General features: G+C 35.7%; 1 protein-coding gene across 4 annotated transcripts in view; it reads left to right on the top strand.

Moving 5' to 3' along the window:
- The window catches only part of LOC109061719 (ankyrin repeat and SAM domain-containing protein 1A-like), a 95,725-nt gene that overhangs the window by 10,808 nt on the left and 57,954 nt on the right, over positions 1-26,963 (top strand). For 3 of the 4 annotated variants that reach the window (XM_042750402.1, XM_042750404.1, XM_042750403.1), the window contains exons 2-6: positions 15,688-15,768; positions 15,849-16,005; positions 25,160-25,456; positions 26,679-26,754; positions 26,840-26,941. In XM_042750402.1, the coding sequence (XP_042606336.1) occupies positions 15,688-15,768; positions 15,849-16,005; positions 25,160-25,456; positions 26,679-26,754; positions 26,840-26,941 (713 nt within the window). Of the gene's footprint in view, positions 1-15,687; positions 15,769-15,848; positions 16,006-19,061; positions 19,106-25,159; positions 25,457-26,678; positions 26,755-26,839; positions 26,942-26,963 lie in introns of those variants that run through there. The other variant, XM_042750405.1, reaches the window with a different exon arrangement.

The raw sequence follows: 26,963 nt of genomic DNA, 5'->3' as shown, positions 1-26,963 counted from the left end.
ATGATTATAATGAAAGATGCATTTTGCATCTTTATAATGAAAGAGAAGTAGTCATTTAAAGCTTTCTATAGATGTATTTATCATGTCTATTTATAGATATATTTATCATTTAGGCATGTTCACTGAGTGTCTGTTCATTTTTGTACTCCTGTTAAAGACGATACGGCAGAAAGCGCAAAGTTTTGTTGATATCTTGAGTGCACACAAATAAAAGACCCTTTGCAGTTACGAATGATGTATTACTCTTATGAGCAAAAATGACTGCGTATCCACTGAAAAAATGCAAGTGATCACGCTGGCGTCTCCATGTCCTGAAGCGACTCCTCACAAACTATTGGATATAACGCACATTTTTATCTGGGTCTAACGTTTAAACATTGTTATATGCTTGAACTGTTTTCTATCTATAGATTTTATTTTAGGCAGGTTGTGATGATTTGAGAAGGCTAAATTGATCAAACATAGGTTCACTGTCTGCCGCATGTCGCTGAGTCATTACTTTAAAAAAAAAAAACTAAAACTTATATGTAACAAACAATAAATTATTTCCTAACGTTTTTCTAAATTATCTTAATAAAAAAACAAAACAAAATATAATCACTTTGCTATTACATACAAAACTGATCTATTTTAATAGCTGAGACAGTAGTATAAGCTGTTTAGGGACTGTTTAGCTGTTCAGATCAGACACTAGAGCATCCCTTGATTCAGACACAGAGGAAGATCTGATCAGAATCAGTGTAGGGTTGCCAAGTCTGGAAGATTTTGATGCTAGAGAGAGTGTGGCCAGCTGGTTTAGCCAAGGCCAAAGATCAAGAAGACCAAACTACAGGAGTTGGCCATCCGAGGGGCATGTGACTGCAATGGAGGATAGTCCATAAGACATTGAGCCATGAGATGTTCAGTCTGAAGCCCTTAAAACACTTAATTTAGATTTTCTTTTTATTTCATTTATCTTGAGATGTTTTAAGTTTAAAATTTCAGCTCAGTAAAGCACTTTAAGCACCAACACTTTTTTCAGTAAGTTACCTTTCTTATAGAAATTGTGCTTCAAATAAAGAACTTTGTTGACCAGATGGTTAGTTTAATCATTTAGGCTACAAGTCAATATTGCCTAAATGGACAGGGATTTAAAAAAAGTGAACTTGTAAAAATGCAGTGTTAAATGCAATGTGGTCGAATATTTGGGTGCACCTAAGAAAAAAAGGCGCACCAGTGCAACCAGTGCAGAAAGTTAGTCTAGAGCCCTGTTATACCATGCTTCATTTTACATTGGTCACACATATTAAAATGACTTGCCTTGACTAAGCAAGGGTGATTTCAGATTTTCAGCATTTAACAGTTCACTCTTGACACTCTTCACACCCTTGAGTCATTCTCAGTGACTACTGTATGTCTACACACACTCACATTTAAATATTTCCTGTTGTGCATTTTTTTATCACTGTGTGTGTGTTCAAATGTGTATTAAAGCATCAGTATAAGATCGGTAGGAAGTACTCTGTGTTGATTGTCGGTCATGAACCAGAATGCACTGGGAGTGACTTGGAGAATCCTTCAATTGAAATCTTTTGACCTCATTTGTCTCCACACACACCCACACACACACACACACTTGCTGGAATGTAGTTTATCAGGAACTGAACAAAATAAATTAGAGCTTGTTGTTGGCTGTTCCTGTAACTGTTGTAATTATCTGAGTTTGAACTGAATTTAGGAGATCTTTATCAGGTTGAGTTTGGAGTGCAGTGACTGGTAACTAAAACTGTGCTGCTGTGGATGGCTAAACAAACAGTTTGATACCTTAGTTGTTCACTTGCAAATGCATTTACTGCAGGAAATTTGTTTGTTAGGAGTTTTCAATCATGTTACTCAAGAATTTGAGGTGGTTATTGCAGCATGCATCTCTGGAAACTCCATTCAGAGTTCAGCAGTTGTTTTCACAACTAATGGGCTATGAGGAATCTGACACCATCAGGATGGCATTCCAGGAACTCAACTGGATGTGAAGATCCTCTTTTTCTTTCTAGGAGTGCAAACACAGAATGGGCATTTCTCAAAAAAACAGAACCTTTGCTAACTCACAAAAACTTCTACTTTTATGTTCTGACAGAAAACAAATCTGAAACCCAGCAGGCTAATTTTGAGTAAAGTGTTGACACACTAGTTAATAAGAAGTCTTGGAAGTCTTAGTCAATACATGATTTACGTTCCCTTTTTTGGTTTCAGTATAAACAGAAATGGGGCTCTTGAGCTAAGGGAAGAACATTGCCTTCCATTAGCTTCTCCTGTGTTTTGTTGATCTGGCCCTCCTCAGTTTACCTACTCAATGGGCTTTGTGTGTATTCTTGTTATTAGTAGAGGATGTTACTGTTTTAGCTTAGCTAATGCTAATGTAAAGCCAGAGGCGTTTTAAAAAAAATGGTGCTTTTATGCATTGCATTTTGCACTGGCGCCCTTTGTTTATTCACGAGGTGTTAAATGTCAGCGGTAATCGAGGTTTGATATTCGTCCCGGTGTGAACAAGCCTTTATGCTCACCAATGCTGTTTATTTCAACAAAAATACAATTTGGAATAGAAAATAATTGTTTTCTACTGTAATCATTTTTAAAATGTAATTTATTCCTGTGATCAAAGCTGAATTTTTTTAGCATCGTAACTCCAGTTTTCAGTGTCACTTGATTCTTCAGAAATCATTGTAATACGCTGATTTGGTGCTCAAGAAACATTTTTGATTTATTATCAATTTTGAAACACTTACGAGGTTCCATTTCATTTGTGATTCTGCTTATGTAGGTAGTAGACAGCGATGCAGCTCAGGTTTTTGGACAAATGTAAAAAACAATTTTTCCCTTATTCTGTATAAAATCATTATTAGTCATTTGAAAACTGCTTTTCACATCTGACCCATTGATTATTTTGGGGAAATCTGCAGAATTCTGCAAAAGTATTCAAACATGGGGAACTTCATAAATGAATGGTGGTCAGTTTCTCAGAAAATCTGCATGCATAGTTTCTGTTTGAACAAGAGTTTTGTGCAACTGTCTAAAAGAACAGCTCGTGTTTTGTTCTGAAGGCAGTTTTCCATTCTTCTTTCTTCGCGATGTTTTTTCCCTTCTCCTCCTCTGGTTCCTGGCAGGCTGTGACCCACCTGCTGTGAGCACCACCTACTCCTACTTACCAACTTCAAACACTGTTTTATTTGGACACAGAAGAGTTAGCTGCTGAAATGTCCTTTTTGGACACCAGTTAGTCTTGTCTAGATGTTTTGATTGCTTGTTCTAATTTAGTAGCCCCTGAGTTGCTTTATTTTTTTTTTCAGTGTCAGCAGAACATCACAGTTTTTTTTATTTTTTATAAATATAACATGATTAATTAAGGTTTGTATCTTCAAGACTCTATCCTCTCACGGATGTTGTGGTTTCATGTCTCAGAGACATTGTTCTCTTTTCAACGGAGGTTGTGGTTTATAAAAAGAGGTTTATATTTTCTGAAATAAATGTCATATTTGCTTCCTTTTACGAGAGCGCTTTTGTCTCTTGCCTTTCATACCCTTGATTTGTTGCACACTGAATTGTGTCAGTGCTTGAGTGAGGACTACAAGGTCAACCTGAGTATGTGTGTTACACTTTGTTCAAGTCTCTCAGCACTGCAAGACGAAACTTGGTCTAGCTGCAGCCAAACTGGAACAGAAGTGTTCTATTTCCAGAGGAGAGAAGTGGGTCGTTTCCTTCTCCAAAAATGATGTCCATCATACTCTCACCTCTGGTCAGTCTAAAATAAAGAACTAATGTTATTATTTCAGGGTTACCCTTACAAAATCAATATTGTAGTTGAGAGTAGGGATGTGCGGGTCTAGTCGACTAGTCTACTAAACGGTGCAGATTGGCTTACAATAACTCTACTGGAGCGATGCGTAATCATATTCAATACAGGGATGTAGGCGTTAGCTTAGAGACTAGCCAAATCCAGCTAATGTCAATCACTACAGCCCGCCGCCGCTGCGATCCCGTCCGCGCTATCTATTCCTCGAAGACCCACTTCGGTGGTGCTGCGTGATCTCCAGGCGCTTTCTGAAATTCTGTTGGCTTGCTTTTCGTTATCTACATTTTTTCAAGTGCAGGAATATGTTTCCATCACCCTGTTTTAATGCGCATTTTGAAGTATCGAATGAGAAATGAGTGATGGAAATGGCAAATTTTGAATAAAAATCCCTTAATTGGTAAAAAAGTTTTTACGCTTGCTTGAGGTGGTTTTTGACTTGTGCGAAAAAGGATTAATGCGAATGATGTGAGATGGAAATGCATTTTGCGAATAAATTCCTCTAAGCGCATATAAAAAATATTTGACTTTGCGCTATGAGGCAGGATAACTTGACTAGCAGCAGACTGATCTCGTTCCACAGCATCTGAAATGTTGTTATTGTCGTTCTGAAATGCCTGAGCAAAGTCTGTCATCAAAGTATTTCTGAATAATGTACACGACTGCGTTCCCAAACAGCAGCATGCCTCCGCCTCCGAAAGCAATGACATCATTTATTGTGTTTCGTCTGCTTAAGTAATTTATCATATATGAAAATTATTATATTCAGTTCTCCTAGTTTTCTTACTGATATTTAGTGCCAGTTTAACAGGAAGTGATGATTTTGTTCTCTTTGATGCATTGGTGGCAAACAGTGCTTGTTTGCATTTGTTTTGTGTGATATTCCAATTTCGCACGTAAGTTAAATTCTCAACTTTGGATGGAAACCCTAATAGCCTCAGGTCCTGTCTTTCTTTTTGTTCATTTTGTTTTTAGATGATACATACGAAGTATGTTTTTAGAAGCCAGTTTAATGTTATTCCTTGATAAAATTCCCTATTGTTTTTGTCTTGTGTTTTAACATGTTGACTAACGTTATATGAAGATGAAGAATTCTGTCAGGCTATTGAATGATTTTTCATTGTTCTGCATTTCCCAGCTGATTTTAATAAATAAGCATTGGCTGACGTTGAGTGTGTGCTCTTTCATTTTTTTTTTTTTTTTTTTTTTTTACGACCGCCTAAAATTAAATGATGAAAATGTGAGGCAAGAGTAGGCTACGGCATAATTGTTGACTATTTTTAGCAGAATTCATTGAGGGATTTGTCAGTGTGATTCATAGATTAAGTGTTTCAAATGTAGGCTATTATATACATGCACGCATAACGTGTTTGTTTTTTTTCTTACCATCTTTTGGGGGTTTCTTGCTTTTAGACTAGTCGACTAGCCGGATACAAAACTTCTGTTTAAACGACAGTCAAATCAGTCATCGCGCACATCCCTAGTTGAGAGTAGCTCATTCAAGTCATGACCAAGACCAAGACCAGAATAGGGTCTAGTCCAAAGCAAGACCGAGTCCATAAGGGCAAGACCATGAGAATTTGAGCTGGTCTCTAGTATAACACTGGTTTTGGTTACAACAAGTTTTTGAACTACTACATTTAGTAGGAGGTGGTCACAATGTATCAGTGTCTGGTCTGAGGTCTCTTCACTGAATCTGGTGTGGGTTTTCCAAGAAGATACCAGTGTGGTATCTAAATTGGCGGTTTTGACACCTCTCTTGAATTAACATTGTCACTCCATCTGCTTTCTGCTTGGCATGAGTGCTAGTAAAAGTGTCCCCAGTGAAACTCACAATGACTCATCAGTGCTTCTGGTACTTGCATTATTACTAGACTTGTGTTTGCAAGTCTCCCCCTGATTGTCAATTCACAAAGTCATTTAAACCACCAAACTAGTTTGAGCTAGTGGCTACTAAAATTTTCCTGCTTGTGGTGTGAATTTGCTACAGAATTACATCTGGTAATATTAGTCATCTTTTGCAGTTGCAGTTACATTGGTTTTGACAGAATCAAAATGTCTAATTATTAGAGGTTCAACAAATTCCAAAACTCATAGTTTTGATCATAATACGTTACAGATCAGGTCATTTTTCATATCAGTAAAATTACAAATTTAACTTTGCTTTGCATTTATGACTTACAGAACACTTTAAATTCATATTTGATACCATAGCAAAAACTACTAGCCTAACTACTAAAATTTAAACATTATTAATGACAAGTGAACAGTCAGTAGTAACAAAATATGAACAAATGCACCAATGACAAGCAGAGATAAATATAATGGAACAAAGTTACAAATACATTAAGATCTGTCAGTGGTATTCAGAAATGTAATAATTAAAGGTAGGGTAGGAGATTTCAGAGAGGTTAGACATGGCAAGCTAGGTTGAGAGGATCCCATCCTCTCTGCGAATCACTCTCTAAAGCCACACCTCCTCCAAAACACATGAATTCGAAAAGGCAGACCAGAGGCTAACCAAGAACACAATGAGAGATGGCACTGGTGGAGGATTGAATGCAACACTGTCAGATTACCTCATCTCTCATTCACCAGTGGAAAAAACATTACAGTACAAAGCGCGTAATATTACAATAATAACACCTTCCATTCTCACTCGGTCTGCAGTAGCATAATGAAATGCGCTGATGGCGTATCATGTTTGCATGAACGAGGTGTGCAGAGGTGCACAAATACATATGTTGACAGGCAGGTAGGACAGCCTATAATAATCCTCAGACTGACGGATCTGGCATTTTATGGTCCGACACCATCCACAGATATTATTAATTTATTTAGACCATTTAACTTAGTAGTTGCTCTCAGGATATAAAGTGACTTTTAACCAGCGTAACAAAAATTTTCACCTACCTTGCCTTTCAGTTTAAAATAGCACTGCATAGTGTTCACTGTATTAAATATAGATTAAACTTTTTTTATCTATAAGTTGTGATTTGTTGTTAGATTAACTTAAATGACACAGACAGCTGCAGAAATTTATGCGGCTGCTGTCACTTTAAGACCGAATGCATTGATCCAATATTTATGACACACTATTCTTTCTTTTTATTTTCACTTCCCTCAAGACATTACTGACTTTTTGCAAGAAAGCTTGCCAGGATGGGTATTTTGAGATAATTTTGTGTGTCTGCTAAATCAATTAATTGTTTGTGCGCTGTCTGAAACGTGGCTCTCTGTGTGTGCGCTCTGAGTCTGTGTGCACAGAAAACAGTATGTGATTACCGAATAGAATTCTTTCGCCTCTTCTTGTGCTTAAATGTTTAAATTGGCAAGACCTAGAAACACATGCATCAGTCTATAATGGTTAAACGTTGAAATTAACCTATGAATCACATGCATGCCGAATCGTGGGGCTTGGTCTGTATAGATCACGTATCATCCGATCCGTTGAACCCCTACTAATTATTAGGGTTGTCAATGTTAATATGTAATTGATTTGATCAAATCAGTTTGACATTAACTGATTTGTTCTGCTCTGTGTGAAGAACTGATTGGAATTGACAGAGCTGCAGTGTGTCTGTGTTGACACAGGAGCTTGATCTCCATCACTGGAACATGTGTTGAATCTCCACATCACCCATGCTTCATTTAACACCCACAGTTAAAAAAATAAATAAATAAATATTACTGACTCCAACTTTTGAACACGACTGTGTGTGGAAATGTCATTGAACTGTTTTGTTCAAAAAGTTAGGAAACTCTACAACACATTTAACATAAGCAGCAGTGCTATCATCTTAACCCATCCCATCTCACCATGCTCCAAGCCTATTAAACCAATGCTCTTCAGTATATATCTCATCTTCACACAGTAGTGATCCAGGCTGCCTGTATGGCACAGGAGTGGATAAAGGAAATTCTGATTAGCATGTGCCAATGATGCATCTGGTTCTGGCCCTGGGTTCAGTAGACTTAATTAAACTGCAATGCCCTGGCAGTGTGCACCGTGTATCAGGCTCCTCTTCGCGTTGTGCTGTGGGATACTGCTAATCCCTAGCAGAGTGTCCACCACCCAACTAATTGGCTCAAGAAGATATCCGTGACTGCGTTAGACATGTCCTCACCTGTTCCCTGTCTTTTATCTGCTAGCTATTATATCACATTGGTTGGATATAGTGGAATATACATCATCAGGCGAACAGTAGCTGGGTGAAGTTACTTTTTTTTTTGTAGTAAATTTTCATTGACCAATGAGAATTTTAGAGAGGGAGATCCAATTATGCTTTTGGATTTTCACTCTGTTTTCTAGTTTATTCCACTCCCTTAAACTAGATCATATCTAGAGCTTTCTTTACCATGCAAGTGGCATCAGATGTGAAATTTCTTCTTGATTTATTTGCTTCCTCGTTGCTTTAAGTGACACCAAATTATAGCAAACTAGCCTCTTTTTTTTTTACCAATTTTTTTTTTTTTCTCTAGATGTTCAAGCCAATACCCCCACTGGGAAATTAGGGATTAGTTTTCCCGTTTACTGCAGAATCTTAAATCTGGTCCTATACACAGACTACTACACCTCCACTTCCATTCCCTTAACGGGGTACTTAAAAAAAAAAAAAAAAAAATCATTATCCTCTATTTCACTTGTGTTGTGTTTAGTTCATCTTTGAAGAAATGTAAGAGGATGAAGATGATCCTCTAGTGCTGGTGACTCATGCCCTTGACTTGAAGCTTATTATGAGGGTTTATTAAGGTCTTCCAGTCTTGTCTAGTGTTTGATGTCTTGTATCTCAGAGTTAGAAGTCTGTTTCTTTGATTCACTGAAACCTCACCCTCACTGATTCATTTAAGGTCACTGTAACATTTTACTTTGTCTTTATTAGTTAAATGCTGTCAGCCTAATTGAGATCATTGTTGTGCCAGATGTTATAAATATAAATTTTATCATAATTTAATACAATGGTTTTTTCTGGTCCTCGAATCTGAGCAGCGTTCCAAGAGTGCTGACAGTAAAAGAGGGGATTTATAGTGACTCTTCAACACTTGACTGTCATTATGAGTGAGTCACTGAATCATCTATTCAGGTGACCTTTAAAAAAAAATGCTGATTCATTCAGAAAGTAAACTAATGACTGTCTTTTACGGTTTCATTGAATCAGTCACTTAACCATTTTGTTCCAAAATGTTGATTCATTCAGAAAGTAAACTCGACGGAATCACCCCCTATAAAACCATTCACTATTCTCTACAATAATACACTATTATACTTCACTTGAAGGAGTGAATGCACATGAGTGAGCGAATAGTTTTGCATAGTTTGTTCTGGCTGTGTAATAATCATTTGACACTATAAGCTCCAGTATAGCTAATTAAACTTTATCTTAACTTTATCTTAATCTTAAAATCAGTCATGGAAACTAGTATAATTGTCACTTAAACATTTTGGGATTAAATTAAAAACTGCACATAAACTGCATTTATTCAGCATTATTTTCACAGTGTATTTAAGTGGTTCTTTAGTTATTGAGCTGTACACTGTTATGGCAGTGCATTATGGGATTGAATGATAATGTCCACTATGGTTTCAGACACCACTACAAATGGCTGCTCCCTCAAATGCACTATATATTGCACTATAAGATGCTATACAGTGATTTCAGACACAGCTTGTGTGTTGGAGATGTGACTACATTGGGGACTATTTTCATTTTTCAAGCAAAAACAGATATGGTAAGTGCACTATTGTATTTAAAGGGTAAGTTTAACAAGAACACTTACTTCTTGTTTACTGAACTTTTGTATAAAAGCAATATCACATGCATGCAACAATATTGCTTAAATATTAAAAAAAATACACCATTTGTATTTCCTAAAACATCTTAATAAATATCTTGTGGTTTCAAAAGGCTTTCTTGACTGCAGCGAAACTAGGCTTCTTTAAATTATGAGTAACTGTAGCTTGACAAACTGCTGTTTTAAACTCCCTTCCCAGCACTGAAACCATCATATGTGGTTTTCCCACATGCAGAGCTTTTTTTCCGTAATGGCTTAAATGTTGACATTATGAGAGCTGTTATGTAAGAAGCCTCCCTCTCTCTGTTCATTATTTTAATCCGAGTCCTGAATGGATGTGCTTCCCTGCTGGCTTCCAGTTAGAGATGTGTTCAGTGGGGCTGAAGCTGGCTGCGGGCAGAGCTCTGGTCGTTTATGACAACTCAAGCCGGCTTTCCTTCGAAGTGGCTCGCTCTCCTAATATATTCTGATGGGCTGATCTATTCACACAGTCTGTGTGGGGAAAGAAGGTGTTCATTTGCATCATGAAGTGTAGTCTCCTGGGTTGCTGAAGGGGGACGGCAATATCATCTAAAATAAAAATTCTTACCATAAATCTATATTTATGTAGCAAATATTATGTGAGTAAAACACTACCTAACATTCTTCTTTTGAATCCCTTTATCCCTACCTTCATAGCTTAATGTGAGGAAAACTCTACTTTTTTTTCTTCTGTGGAATCTCTTTCTCCCGCCCTTCAGTGTTTCCCACCGTTTCCAAAGTGTGCTAGAACTACTCCAAGAATTCAATTTTGCTGCACAGCATGCTGGGTAGACATCTCTCTTTCTCCCTCCTCAATCTAGTGTTGGAAAAGCTTTGTTGTTGAAGAATTTTTTTCTTGAAGTATTTTTACATGCCATTTTATGGACTTGAAACGATTATGGGGTTTGTACTTTTTGTGGGGTAGAAAATGGTCTTTGTGTAGAACAGCAGTGTCATGGTGCAGGCTTCGTGGGGTCCATCCATTCACCAGCCAGACCCTTTTCTGCTCTCCAGTTGCCATGGTGCTATGAGAATACAGCACCGTGGGCCGGAGATGCACGTTTTGGTGGAACATGATGTCAGATTCCGTTTAAAAAAATATATTTCTTTAGGTGCATCCCAAATCGTGTGCTTATGCACTATTCTATGACGTTTTGTAGAATAAATAGTGTGAGTAGTGCGTTCACAGAAAATTTCAAATAGAAAAAGTGCACTTTAAACACCCGGATGATGCACTTAAATAACCGAAAAAACAAAGTGTGGAGTGTGGACACTTCATGCACTCAGCTGTCGCAGCTGTAATTACGTAATGAAGGGGGAGGGGCTATCAGACTCCGATTATAAATGACAAAATAACCTTATAAAATTCATTCACTACATGTTTGAGTGCATAGTGCATTTCGTTATGAAGATGAGCTGTATTGGGAGGGGAATGTGTTATGTAATCAGATGAAAACTCTAAAAAGACTAAGATAAAATTTTGATTTTATAGAATAATGTACAAGTTAAAATTATTTTATTTCATATTTTAGTTTAGTTTAGTTTTTTACTGACAATGGACTGGATCATTTTTATATTCTATATTCTATACAGTGTAAGGAGGTTGTGAGAAAATAAGAACATTTTGACATTTTGAGGTAGTATAACATGACAGGACAAAGCAATACTGATATGATCCATCTTTATTATCAAGGTATTTAAAGCTTCTTGAACTTAGTGCTAAGTTATGGTTTGATAAGATATAATAAAATGTGATTGTACTGTAGGTAATAATGTATTTTTTATTATATTACGGGGGTCGTTGAATACTTGAATCTGATTGGCTGACGAACGTTCTGAGGTGTGCAGTTATTTTCAGGGGAACGCACGGCGAGCGTAGTTCCAGGCAGCTCTCCTGACCGCATTACAGTTCCATAGTTAACTGTAATAATGGAAATTAGCATACAGTACCTACACAGGACTAACAAAAACAACAACATGACAGACGATTTTCTGAAAGTAAATACACATGACATTTCTCACTAGCGAGGTAATAACAGCACTGTTTAGAGATGCTGCTGCAGAACACTGTTGAGGGACGAACAGAGGTATAGCCTAATTCACACAAGCTCTCTCTCTCTCTCTCTCTCTCTCTCTCTCTCTCTCTGTCTCTATCTCTCTCGCTCTCTTTCTAATAACTTAATTAATAACTGCATTAGAATGCTATCACTGGCTCAATCCTATATTACCAGCTTTAAAATGACATTTTGCACCCAGCAAAAGAGGCGTTGGATGAGACGCGGAATAAATAATCCTACTCACAATAGTGATTTAAGTACAAAAACCGGACGAATCCCTTTAAATATATCATCTGATCGATGTCTTGAGGTGTGGTAACTGTAGTATAAGTGGAATAATTGACTTGAATTGAATAATTGATATGTTTTTGTGTATATTAAATACTCACTGCAAAAATCACTTCAAGCAATGGTGTAATGCCGTTTGTTGCTAAGTATCCTTGCAAAAAACAAAACTAAGCAAAAAAACAGTCCTCTTTGCCGCAAGCATTGGTTGGCAGTTTGTCTCAGGGGTTTACCCTTTTTTGCAATGGTAATGCAATAATTTTGCCTGCTACTTTTCAGAGAAGTAAAATACTTCCCAACTTGGGTAATGTATCATTCATACAGTGTTTGTTATATGGCTCATGTTTTGCACTTTTGTATTTCTATAGGATGTTAATAATACTACATTATGTATTCAGTCTGAGTATGATGAGAAACCAGAGCAGACTTTTATAAACCACACTGGTCTGTTACTTCCTATCTGATCAGGTAATCTGATACTTCCTATCAGATTAGCTCCAGTTCTTTAAATAAATCATTATTTTTAATAGATATTTTTAAAGTTTAATAAAGAAAATATTAATATTTCTTGGAATCTTATGTTCACCAAGGCTGCATTTATTTGATCAAACAGTAAAATAGTAATATTGTGAAATATATTAACATAATATTAAAATAACCATTTGCTATTTGAATATATATTAAAGTATAATTTATTTTTGTGATCAAAGCTGAATTTTCAGCATCATTACTCCAGTCTTCAGAAATCAGAATAATATGCTGATTTGATGCTCAAGAAATATTTCTGATTATAATCAATGTTTAAACCATTGTTTTTGTGGAAAAGGTGATATTTTATGTTTCAGAAAAAATATAAGGTTAGGAACAAATATTATTTGAAATGTTTTTGTAATATTATGATTGTGTTTACCGACACATTTTATCAATTCAGTATAGTTTTTTTGTCCTCATCTTCATTATCTTTTGACTAAATCAAAATCAGTCGATTATCACTGAATGCAGGTCAGATAATGTTGGTTCATTCCGTCTTCTGTGAATGGTGCGGTCTCTTTTCCCTCTCTGTGTGATGTTTCTCTGCTGTCGTGTGGAGGGATGGGAACGGCAGATAGTTGGAGCGGGAGAGAAGAAAAAGCCGAGAGAGGTGGAGCCTGCAGCACAGTTTGAGAGCCTCTCTGCCACCGGCTTCTCTTTTCCTCTTCCTCTTTTGTCTGTGTGCTTTGTGTCTTCATTTGTGCTTCTTTGTCTTGACAGCGAGCGAGTGCATGCAGCACGTCACGTGATCGCTCTGCTCTTCAAGCAGGGCCTCTTCTCCTCACAGCTCCTGTATCCTACAAAAGATGTGTACAGCTACAGCAAGAGAAATTATTCCAGTCCGTCAACATGTTTATGTGGAGTACAGAGCCTTGGGCTGCTATCAGTGAGGTCCAGTGTGTGTTTGAGAACAGACAAGGAGTTGGGTGTTTTGTTGTTCAGTACAAGCAATGCTGAGGGGATTGTGGATGGTCATGTTGAAATTAAATTAGTTTGAAGGTGGCTAAAGCCATTTAATTTATTTAAAAATAGCCCTCTGAATGAATGTAAGTGCCTTTCCAGGATGTCTTGAGATGCCAGTGATACAGGAGCTGGATCGGTGTATCATAATCATAAAATCTGTCCTGAATGTTCAGTGGAATTTGAATACATTGAATAATGCATTCAGAATCTGATCAGTAACTTCTCATTAATTAAAGAGTGTGCAAACATTTCAAAATGATCAAAGATACCAAGTTATTATACATTTATTCCTTAATATTTTTTTATTATTAAATAAAAATTTAAAATTCTAAATAGTACATGAACTACTAAAAACAAAAAAGTCAAGTTATTACTACTTATAACCCCTTTTAATATTTATTATTTTTTTTTATAAAAAAAAATACAATTTTAATACATAAACTAACAAAAAAAAAAACATTCAAGCAAGAAAAAAAAAAAAAAAAACTTAATTATCAATAATAAAGATAAATAAAATACAACCTAATAAAAAAAAAAAAAAAAAAGAACAAATAACAAATATAATCTGAGATTTAGCTTACAATTAAATGAGAAATGTAATTATAATTAAATTAAATTCTTTTGAGCTTAAAACTTTGAAACCTTCACGGTTATTTTCTAACAAAGCAATATCAAACCATCAGATTTACTCTGCAATGTTTAAAAAAATCATTTTGCTTGCATAAATCTTCATGTTTGAATGGAAAAGATGGGAAAGAGACTGTTTTATTTATAATTTTTAAATAGAGCAAAAACAGATAAAAAAAGTGTAAAGCCTCAGTTAATACCTAGTTCAAAATAAACAAATACCTAGTTTTGTTTTATTTATTTGTTTATTTTACTACTACTAATAATACAAATATTAGAATGCATATTTTTAATTAGAATGCATTATTAGTCTTTACAGTATTTTTTATGTATCTTATCTGGATTTGACAATCCACAGCCTGTGTTCCAGTAAAAAGGAAAAGTTATCAGTGCTGAATTTGATCAGAAACACCTCATTTAAGTTGTTCCAAGCTCTGTTATCAGCAGAACTTATTTACCTGTTTTCACCCGCTGCAGTTGTGCAATAGTGCTGCATTCACGTATGACTCACAGAGTGATGAAAGTATGTTGCGTTGACCAGTGGACTCATCTAGAGCGGACTGCTTCAGGAGTTCAGGATGATGCAGAGATGTTCTGTGATGTTCATTCTCATGGTGTATCATACATTACACCAGAATTCAAAGTCCAAACCCTCACAAGGTTATCAAGGGACAGCGCCACAATCCAGGCTCTTCTGAGCAGCCTTTAGTTGCCGCTTCTGTCAGTATACCACAAAGTAAAGCAATTAACAGACTCGCTTTAATAATGGATGAATCAGAGGGATTCAATTTTTTACAGGACTGGAGAATTTCTGTTCAGAATGCAGAGTCCTGAACTGAGCCACATTCAAGTTTTCTTTTTTCTTTTATACAAGTATGATTATTTACATTTAGTAGCTGACAAATGGACGTTCTCTTCGGCAAATAATTTTATGATTCTTACAAATACACAAGAAATTGCAATACACATGGAGTGTGTAAATGCTTCATTTATATGATTTTTACAGTTGTAAAAATCACACTTTTATAACTATAATAATTATCATAATTATTGAAAAAAGTGGGAAGTGGGAAAATATGAGAAATATCTTGATTTTGAGTCATTTTAGTTTATTTTAAAGCTCATTTTGTCTTTGTTTTAAATTTTCACATTCACAAAAGATTTTAAAAAATGGTGAAGTCATGGAAATGCTTTGATCAGAAGGAGTGGGAACACTGCTATTAACTGCTCTTTCTACAGGTCACCGAATACACTATTAGTCAAAAGATTGGAATAATTATTATTTAAAATGTTTTTGCAAGGTGTCTTCTGCTCACCAAGGCTGTATTTATGATCACAGATACAGTAAAATGATGAAATATTATTACAACAAAAAAAAACAACTTCCTTCTCTAATAAATCATAAAAAAACAACAATTACTTCTATGAAAAAAAACTGAATTTTCAGCATCTTTGCTCGAGTCTTCTGTGTCACATGATCCTGATCATTCTAGTATTCTGATAGTACATGAAAAACTGCATTGTTGGCATTAGCAGGCAACATTATTATAACTTTTTTAACATGTGTCTGCTCTTATTTTTTGACAGCATCTGGAGGGGCCCAAATGTGAACTGTGTGGACAGCACTGGATACACACCTCTACACCACGCTGCTTTAAATGGACACAGGTGAGTCCTGTTTCCTGCTGACCTTAGACCCCATGAATTCATTTACATCAAATGTTTATGCATCTCTCTCTGTTTCTCAGTGAGGTGGTGGAAGCACTTCTGAGGAACGAGGCTCTGACGAACATCGCTGATAACAAGGGCTGTTACCCTCTGCACCTGGCGGCGTGGAAGGGAGACCAGCGGATCGTCAAACTCCTCATCCATCAGGGGCCATCTCACCCCAAACTCAATGAACAGGTCTGAGCAGCCTTCACCTCAGATCCTGCATAATGTCTATAGGCAGCAGTGTTCTGATCATATTCATGTTTATTTTGTGCTATGACTCGATGTGCGATGATTTTTCAAACTGAAAGGCGAGTCAGAATAAATACTGCCTGTAGACGTTAAATTGTAAATATACACATTTTTTGTTGACTGTAAATTCAGTAGTTTCAAGCTTAGACTTTTTTGACATGTCTCAGGAATAGCTGCAGTTTATCTGGAAGACTGTCACTTCCTCTTGCAGCTTCTTCACACTGCTCTCATTTACACTTTGAGTGTGTGTGTGTGTGTGTGTGTGTGTGTGTGTGTGTGTGTGTGCGTGTGTGTGTGTGTGTGTGTAAAGATAAAGCTAAACACAATTCAGTGACATCTCACACTTAATACAAGCCCAAAACAATTATTTGAAATTCACTCAGACGTGTTACAAGTAAAAATAGTAGTTTATTTTTACTTGTAACACATCTGGGGGAATTTTAAATCGACGTGGTGTGATCCTTTCTCATTTTAGTTGTCTGCATCTGCTGCTGAAGTTTGAATCAATACAATGTCAGTGAACTGTAGGATACTTTAGTTGCAGATTAACCACATTCAGGTGCAGAATCAATAACTACCAATATCTGTATATAAACACTGGCATTTCCATTGAGTGCAAGTTTCAATGCAAATTTGGAATAAAATTCAAGCGCCTTTTTTTTTTTTTTTGATGTGATGATTTGACATCACATGCTAAATTTAATGTACAGTTCATGTTACAATATTATAGTGCACTGTTTAAAAAAAAAAAAAATACTCTCATGCAGATCTTGCATTTAAAGGAACTGTTTGGTATAACAATACTTAAAAGTATATTAGAGTGTTCACTGTGGAAAAAGTTGTGTTTCAAGGGGCGCTGGACCCAAACTGTAGGTAAACATTCGGTGAATCATATGAGCAATGACTGCGCTAGTTGTTCCAAAACTATTTGAGTGTTCTTTAAATTATGTTGAACATAACAGAAGGCTGGGCGATTATCTAACGAATGATCATTACGCATCTAGTCAGTAAAGTTGCTGATTACCGCTAAATCTTGACATTTAAAAGTATTTCTGTTATGTTGAAGGTTTTGTGGAAATTTAAAACCATCAACTTTATGTTTAAACATTTAAAAGTATTTCTGTTATGTTGAAGGTTTTGTGGTTATCATTGCGCTGGAGAGACTGTATTTCTCTGTGTAGGTAAATGCCGGTACATTTGAAAGCATGAGCAATGAATCTTACACGTTCATTAAATTTACATGCATAATAGACGCACAGTTATATATCATATATAAAAGTATAGACGAAACACGCACAGTTATATATCATATGTCCTATTCTAGCTGCTGGCTTTAACTGAAATGAAGGTCAATTGGTTCCAGGGCCACAACAGGAGAAACGTAATTTTTATTTATTTATGTATTGACTAATCAACTTTGAATTAAATTGTGCATGCTAAAATGCAAATAAAGTTCCTGTAACTTGTAAGTTGTCATAACTCAAAAAGATGGCGAGCATTTGCGTTATTTATTTATTTATTGAGCCAACACATTATATTTTTGTAATAATGTGTGGTAGAGTTATTAGATGTACTCAGGTCCTACTAAAGTGGGTTAGAAAAGCACAACTAAAACCCAGAAAAGTTCAACTAATTGCATTTAATATAAATGTATATTTGATATACAGTTGACATACAATGAAGTGTCCAAAAACATTACATTCATTTCAAAAACGAAAATGAGCCCATGATTTACTCGCCCTCAAGCCATTCTAGGTGTATAGGACCTTTTTACATCCTAGCTAGAGATTACAGTGTATAAAGTTTTAAATATGGATATTTTTCGTACACAAATGCCTTCAGAAGGCCTTTATTAAGCTCTCGGAGCCATGTGGAGCACTTTTTATGATGGATGGGCGCACTTTTTTTGAGCTTCAAAATCTCAACAGCCATTCACTGCCATTATAAAGCTTGGAAGAGCCAGGACATTTTTAATAAAACTCCGATTGTATTCGTCTGAAAGAAGAAAGTCATATACACCTAGGATGCCTCGAGAGTGAATAAGTCATGGGGTAATTTTCATTTAAGTATGTTGTTTCTGTTATTGCTATGCTAGTATTCCATGGCAAACATAGGCACTGGATGATAATATGTATTTCCACCCCGACAAAGTTCCAGTTATCATACATTTATACAACTGTGAATGTAAACAGTATTCACAGAGTAATGCTGATGTTTACCGTCTCAGGATCAGCTTAGGAAAGTGTTTTCTTGCCGTCCTCTTCTGAAGCCGTTGCCTGTTTATTTCCAGCACTGAGACATCCTTCAGCAAATGAAGCTGAATATTCATGTGCACCTGTACTTGCCTGTTATTATACAGCGCTGGTTTGTATTGTCTGAAATGTCCCCAGAGAAGAGCAGGAACGGCCTGTCTGCTAATACTCTCGTTTTGCATAATTTGGAGAGGCTTTCATGCATTCATTATTCTGCAGTGATGCACACAGTATTATTCAGTAACATAATAATCACAGTTTTCATTTAACATCTCTGTTTTTGCTTGACTTATTACAGCATGAAATGTCTCAAAATGAAATGAAACAGCAGCCAAAAATTATTTATTATGAATTATTATTATTAATAATTTATTATGACTTAATTTTATATTTTTTGGACTGGATTGGATTGATAGCTTCATTTGTTTCATTTCATTTTTTTGTCATTTCATAAGGTTGGTTTATTCTCCTTCGTTCGATTGGTCAAATTAATTTTCAAATACTTGTTTGTTATTGATTGATTATAGTTAGATGTACTTATATATTCACTCATGTGACATTTATCATTCGACGGACTGTAAGCCAGCCTGCAGTTTCTGTTTGATCATGTCATTCATTAACAGTGAGTCGTTGTGTGTGTGTGTGTGTGTGTGTGTGTGTGTGTGTGTGTGTGTTGTGTGTGTGTGGCTGTGTGAGGCTGAACACATCTCCTTCCTGTTCTCTCCCCTCTCCCAGAGCGCTACATTGAGTTCAAACGCTGTGGCCCATTTGACCCCTATATTAATGCCAAGGTGTGTACCCATGACCTCTGACCTCTGACCTGCACGCTCTACCTCCGTACGCCACGCCTGGGTTTGTCTGGTTTGTGTCGGGACGGTGTGTCGCTTCACTCTTTCCTCATGTTTGTGAATGTTGTGGCTTATATAAGCACACATCTCACTGTAGTCTTGTTTGTGTGTGAGAGTATTTTATCACGACGGTTAAAACTGAATTGTGTCATTTATTGCTAAAATAATGATGGATTTCAAACAGGGTTCCCAAACCAAATAATTCGGCAGAACTTTAACTGTATTTCAAAGATAATTAAAATAATTGTGAAATGATATATTTTATTTTGATAATTAAAATAAATTCCAAATGATATATAAAGATGTACTTTATATGTTATTTATATAATTTATATTTTATTTTGATAATTTAGCTAAATTCCGCCTTTTTTACTTATTTTTGGTGCAAACAACATATAGTAACTTGCAGGGGGAGATTATATCATAGAGAGGACCTCTGCAAACCCATCATAACTGTGTCAAGTCTCTTAAAATAATAATTAATTATCATTTTATTTTTTAAGAGAAGGCAATGTTAGTTCAGGTTATAAAATGTATTGATACAAAAAAAATATATTAATAAAAGAATATAAATTCCTCATATATATTATATATATTATATATATAATTTTTTTTTTTTTTTTTTTGAAAATAATGAATATGCTTGTACTCACATTTATTCAAGGTCTAGTGAAAATGTTTTAATATTTTTGTCAAAATTAAATGTTACAATAATTAAATTATTTTTAAAGGCTATTTATTTTAATTAATTATTTATTTAATCCGGATTTGTTGAAATACTTTTTACCTTGAAAAATATATTTAAAACATTGATTAATAATTAATGGTATTTAAATAATAATTAAGATGTGTTCCCTCACATGTATTCAAGGTGTTAAACCACATCAATACATTTCACATTTTGTAAAAAAAAAAAAAAAAAACCTGATCCTGACATCATACATACGAACCATAGAAAGATTACATTTCTAAGAAATTGCCACACATGTTTTAACTGTTTTTTAAAAAAGGTTTTCCTTATTTTTTGCTCTTTATTTGCTGTTGATTTGTTTATAATTTTTATACATCAAGCAATTTTGTCCTGTTCTCTAGCCTTTTTTGTCCCAGTGCTGAAAAATCTGTGAGATGCCTTCACAGTTTATAATGGGATAAGAGAAGACATTTGAACATGGAGAGATTTTACACACCGAACCTTCGAAAGCAGCTGTACTCTGTGTATTAATCTGAATGTTGTGATTAATCTCTTCATCATCCAGTAGCTCAGAGGGCTTTCACAGAAGCGTTAGATGGGTGTCGTACACGAGCGCTTGAGTGTCAGCGGGGTTACAACTGAACAGACTGAAGTCCAAATGAATAATGCATGAGCTGACAGGAAGTGTGTGTCACTCAGGGTGTTGTGTGATTGTTAAATCACACACACACACACACACCGAGTCAAGAAGCTTTTCTGTGTAGCCGTCGGCTTGCATCAGTGTCAGAAAGCGTGTGAGGGGCGAGATAGAGACGCAGGAAAAACAGAAGTCTAATCCATGGCAACAGAACTGTAATGTAGTCATGGCAACAGTGTCATGGCGGGATAGCTGAGCCTCCGTATAGAAGGGTCTGGATGTTCTGCAGCGGAACAATAATAATAATAATGACCACACATTTATTTATTTATTTATTTATCAAATGTTCCATTAATCGAAAGACAGGAAAGAAAACAACAAGCAGGATGTTTCAATTTTTGTTTCCATAGTGTTTTTTTTTAATTTGTTGTCTCGAGTGGGTTGTTTTAAGAAATATGTGCATGTTTCTATTGTCCGTAATTTGAAATAAAATCACTGCTGTCATGTTCATATTAGTCACTTGTTTCTATTGTCCGTAATTTGAAATAAAGCTAATACAAAATAAAATTGAAATTTGTTTGAAAAACTTTAGTGAAAATTAGAAATGCAAAATTAAATAAATATGTTTAAGTACTAAAATGTATATAAAATGTAATTAAATGCATTCATAAATACAGCTATATAGAAATAAGAAAAAAAAAAACTACACAACTTAATAAAAGTTATGCTTAAATGAAAATAAAAATGAAATATTAAAAAAAGGAAACTAATTCACAGTATTAATAAAAACATTAAGGTTAATAATGTGCCACCTTCTTCTACAGATTTACACTAGACAGTCTAGATATTAAGAGATTTCAGATCTCCGAGCGCTGGGGGACATGCAGCTTTGAGGTCTGCATTGATTCAACCGAGAAGTGTGAATTTCCAGTGAATGAATCATGTATGCTTGAATTCATGCTTCCTGCTACATTCACTCGGTCAGAAATACAGTAATAATGTGAAATAACTGTAACACATTGTGAGATGTCGTTTATTCCTGTGATTGAAGCTGTATTTTCAGCATCTTTACTCCAGTGATCATGATCCTTCAGAAATCATTCTGATATGCTGCTTTGCTGCTCAAGAAACATTTATTGATATCAATGTTGAAAATATTGCTGAATATTTTTGTGGAAACCATAATACAATAATCTATTTTTTTATTATTATTTGATGAATAGAAAGATTAATAGAACAGCATTTGTTTTAAACAGAAGTATTTTGTATTAATGTAAAAGTCTCCACTGTCAGTCCATGTGGCCTTACTGAATAAAAATATACATTTCTTAAGACAAAAATGATCACTATAGTTTCTAAGCAGATCAGAGTCTAATTCTTTTTTATTTTTTTTTGTACTGTAAATATTTGGTAGGACTTGCTAATTCATCAAAATCAATTCATCAAAATAACGACAACTCTTTATTTAGAACGCTTCAATCTTTTCTTCAATCTGAAAGTTTTTATGTGTGTCACATTTGCAAAAGAAGTTACTAATCTTTGTTAAAAATTACAACTCTTAGTTCATGTTAGCTCATTAAATAACACAGTTGCAACTTTGAGAATGTGTTATTAAATATTGGAATTACCTAAGATTAATGAATGTTTAGAAGAATTTTTCATTGGGAGTTTGTCAACTAATGAATGAATTAATGTCAGCTAATGTAAAGTGTGACCGAACAATAAAGAATCAAAAGACTTTCAAACAATATCCAGGGTGTGTAGTCACTGATCTATATTTAATGATCAGTGGTTATAGTCCAGATTAAAATGTAAAAAGTTTGAAAATAAATAGCCTATTAAGTCTAAATATTGAAGTGTTTGACGCAAGTTTAAGTTTAGTAAGTTTAAGTTTTCATCTAGAATTTATGTTTTAAATGTGCTCTAGCTTTAGTGCTTCAGAGTTATTTTTAATCATTTTAATTGTAATAGCAATGGTGATTATGCTGAATTAAAAATGTACAATAAAATTATTTTTATAATAATAAAAAAAAAAAAAAATAAAAAAAAAAAAAAAATAAAAAATAAAAATATTATTATTATTATTATTATTATTATTATTATTATTATTTAGATGATGAATACAAAATTTATAACAATTGTTATTACTGTTGTTAAAAACAATAACTATTTTATTATTGTAATGAAAGTTAAAAGTATAAAAGATAAGACATTTAAAGTTTTTCATCTAATATGTATATTTTATTAAACTTCATCTTTATTTCTGTTAACTAAAATGATTTTCAGTAGGAAATAACTACGCTGCTGGAACAGGCTAAATGTTTGGTCATATTCATGCTAGCCTCTGTTTATGAGAGAAGTAGCAGTGTTCAGTTCATGAGCAAATCATTCTTCCCTATTTTCTTCTCTTTTCTTTGGCTTTTTTTTCAGTTTCATTTGGTAAAAGTTACCATGTACCCTGGAGCTGCTTTCATTTAGCTGACACTTTTATTCAAAGGAACTTACAAAAGAGGTGAAGAGAATTTAGTCCAGCTGTTGTGTTGTTCCACTGTCATTGATATAGCAGTAGAAAGTAAACATGATGGGAAGAAATTAAAACCTCATGTATGTCATTTACTCATCACATGAGATGTTTTTAAGCTAGTCTATTGGTGTTTTAGAGGTAGTTCCTTCCTGGGCTCCTGAGCGCTAGCATGCTTCGTCATTCTGTTGCACACGTGTTGTTTTTAAATGTCTCAGGCAGATCAGTGCTTTCTGTTTGAAGCGGTGAAAGCTCACTTCTCCTGTCAGCGCTGGACCCGAATCAACATGAAAATGAGTGTGTTGTGTGAAGCCGGTTCTATGTTGAAAGACTTTGGCGCTCTGTGGTGTCCGGTTCCTCAGCAGAGAAATGGAAAGTTGCTGACGCGCAGCTGGTTCTCTTGAGGACAGCTCTGCGAGACGGATGTGTTTGAGGAGGGTGTGCAGCAGATGTGAGGTGTTTGTGTAGCTGGACATCTCTGCGCTCAAGCTCACAGTCGCTCGGAAGATGTGAGAGCTGATATTACAGGATCTGATTCTAGTGTGTGTATGTGTGTGTTGTGGTTTTCCTTTTTCAGTCTGAAGAATAAAGGGCTTGCTGTGTTTTGGTTTTCTCTTCTGTTGGGGGAAAGGGCAGGTGTAGTTTTGTTCTCCCTCTGTGTCCCATTGGCTCTGTGACCTCTCTCTTTCTCTCTGTGTGTGTGTGTGTGTGTGTGTTACAGCATGCTTTACCTCCTCTGATTATTTGGTTCTGGTCTCCAAACCACAAAACAACACATCACCAATCACTTTCATTCAATCTCCATCAAACACAAACACACAAAAAAAAAAAAAACACACACATACAGAGTGGTGGAGTGTGACGTGACTTGTGCCAGCTGCCAGCCGCCCAAAGGCCTTCACAACCTCTTCCTCTGTGCATCAGGCATCTGCTGCTGTACCTACTGCTGCCACACACACACACACACACACACACACACACACACAGATCTCTGAGAGGACATTCACATTCATCCAATCAAGCAGTATGAAGTCATTCCCCCAGTGTGTACCATCAGAGCTGGAGTCAGAGTGTTTTAGAGCTGCAGGGTGTTTAGTGTGTAACTCCATATTTCTACACTGAAGATTTCACTGATTCAGTTAGCAAACAAAGCAGATACAAGCGCGCCCTCTAGTGGTCAGAGGTTCAGTGCTGTGTCTTACAGTAAATTTGGTGCTTTTCTAATCATGCTATTTCAAATAAATGTCATTCATTTCTGTATAATCTGATTATTCGTCTTTAATTTAAGCATCTTGTTTCAGTCTACATTATCTGGCAAGGACACAGTAAACACAAAAATCTGAAGCAGCACAACGGTCTTCAACACTAGATTAATATCACAAATAAAAACCATTCATCACAACTTCCAAAAAAAACTTAAACACAAAAATCTGAAGCAGCACAACGGTCTTCAACACTAGAAATAACAAGAAGTATATTAGAATGATTTCTGAAGGATCTTATGACGCTGAAGACTGGAGCTGGAAATTCAGCTGTGCGTTGCAGGAATAAATTGCATTTTAAAATGTATTTACATAAAAAGCGTATGGCTTAAATTTTAATAATATTTCACGTTATTGCTGTTTTTACTGTATTTTTATCAAATAAATGCAGCCTTGATGAGCAGAAGAGACATCAAAAGATCATACCGATCTAAAACTATGTATGAATATCAATGAATTAGACACAAATATCAATTCAGCAGTGTTTAAAATTCAAATGCAAGCACTGATTTGTATGATTGCAGATCTTGTCACGATGTCTGCATGCGGTCAAGCTTGCATGATCTTCTCTGCTCTGTGTGTCTTTCTCCAGAAAATCGTTGGATGAATAATGGTGTCAGTGTTTCATGTAAATTCATAAATTCAGTCAGGTGATTGGCTGCTGTGGTTTGTCCCAAAAGTTATGAATCTTCCACAATTCTGCTCCGTTTTTGATTCATTGGCTTCATTGCAAAGCAATGCCAAAGAGTCACGTAGCTTTATACCTACTGGAGTCCTCCTCGGTTTCATCAGTGAACTCTTCGATCTTTTAAGCACGGGTCCTGAAGTAATCACCCTTTCTGTCCATCAACATCTCCCTCTCCTCTCTTCATCCTTCTCTCTGCAGAACAATGACAACGAGACGCCGCTGCACTGTGCGGCTCAGTACGGACACACTGAGGTGGTGCAGCTGCTGCTGGAGGAGCTGACCGACCCCACCATGCGCAACAACAAGTTTGAGACGCCGCTCGACCTGGCGGCGCTCTACGGCCGGCTGGAGGTGGTCAAACTTCTGCTCAGCGCTCATCCCAACCTGCTCAGCTCCAACACCAAGAAACACACCCCTCTCCACCTGGCCTCTCGTAACGGACACCTGCCCGTGGTGGAGGTGCTGCTGGCCGCCGGCGTGGATCTCAACTACCAGGTGAGGATAGGATCAGGGGCTGTGCTGCATCTTCAACACACTGTTTATGTCAGTCTCACATTCAGGCCTGAACAGGAATCTTCACTCAACAAAATATTGGTCATATTTTTTAATGTTTTGAAAAAAGTCTCTTATGTTCCTGTACTTACTGTGCTGCATTATGCAAGGACTAACTGAATTTCCTTGTCACCAAACTGCCAAATTATAGGACTTTGTTTTTTTTTTTTTCTGTTTCACTCAACAAAATATTGGTCATATTTTTTAATGTTTTGAAAAAAGTCTCTTATGTTCAGCAAAGGCTGCATTTATTTGATCAAAAATACAGTAAAACAGTACAAAAATACAATTTAATATAAGTGCTTTCTATTTTGAATATATTTTTAAATGTAATTAATTCCTGTGATGTTTCAGCATCATTACTTCAGCTTTCAGTGTCACATGATCCTTCAGAAATCATTTCAATATGCTGATTTGCCGCTCAAATTATTATTATTAATATTAATATTAAAAATCAGTTGTGCTGCTTCATTATACTTTTTTTCAGGATGACGAATAGAAAATTCAAAAGCACAGCATTTTTTAAAAATGTAAATAATTTTAAACATTATTTTTTGGCATATTTTACTTTTGCTCCATTTTACTTATACTCATTACTTAAAAAGTATCAATTTCTTAAAAAAAAAAAAAAAATATATATATATATATATATATATATATATATATATATATATATATATATATATATATATATATATATATATACAAATGATACAATCAAAATGGGTTTGTATACTGTTTAATTTGGACTTGAAGGGGTCCAAGCGTGTATCAGTGCAGGTGGTTCGATCTCGCCGTGATTTAAAGTAACTGCTCTTTATCACGTTGCCAGATCACTCCTGTCTCTACCTGAGAAACCTGCTCGCACGCTTAACAGTAACAACCTGCCATCTGTCTCTCACTCAGTACGTCCTCAGAGCAGCGACCCACATTCACATAGTCTGCTAACATGCTGAGAAAGCCGCTGCAGGGTGAAAATGAGTTTGTCTGGTCTGTGTCTCATCTCCGTTGGGTTCTGATATGCCTCAGTTATTGCCGTCAACTGTCCTAAAACACAACGTACAAGATATCCCAACCTTCACAACTTTTATCCAAGTGTGTAAAATGTTCCGGGGTCGCCGTATGTGCCTGTGTATCTGATGATGAATGTTTTATTTGTTGACAGACAGAGAAAGGCAGTGCCCTTCATGAAGCAGCTCTGTTTGGAAAGACAGAAGTAGTACAAAAACTACTCAACGCAGGTAAAAAATAAACTCAAATACAGAAATTACAAATGGTTTGACTGCTGAAATTGTACCCAGGACGCTCTGTGTGACTGTTTGTCAGGGATCGATGTGAATATCGTGGACAGTAAGAGTCTAACAGCGCTGGACACTGTTAGAGACATGCCCTCTCAAAAGAGCCGACAGATCGCCGCCCTCATACAAGGTACGTCTGGACCTGATATCAC

The sequence above is a fragment of the Cyprinus carpio genome, chromosome B23 (genome assembly GCF_018340385.1).
Source record: "Cyprinus carpio isolate SPL01 chromosome B23, ASM1834038v1, whole genome shotgun sequence".
In the NCBI taxonomy this organism is placed as follows: Eukaryota; Metazoa; Chordata; class Actinopteri; order Cypriniformes; family Cyprinidae; genus Cyprinus; species Cyprinus carpio.
Note: the sequence above shows the minus strand (reverse complement) of the source record. Positions and strands in the feature narration are given on the sequence as shown.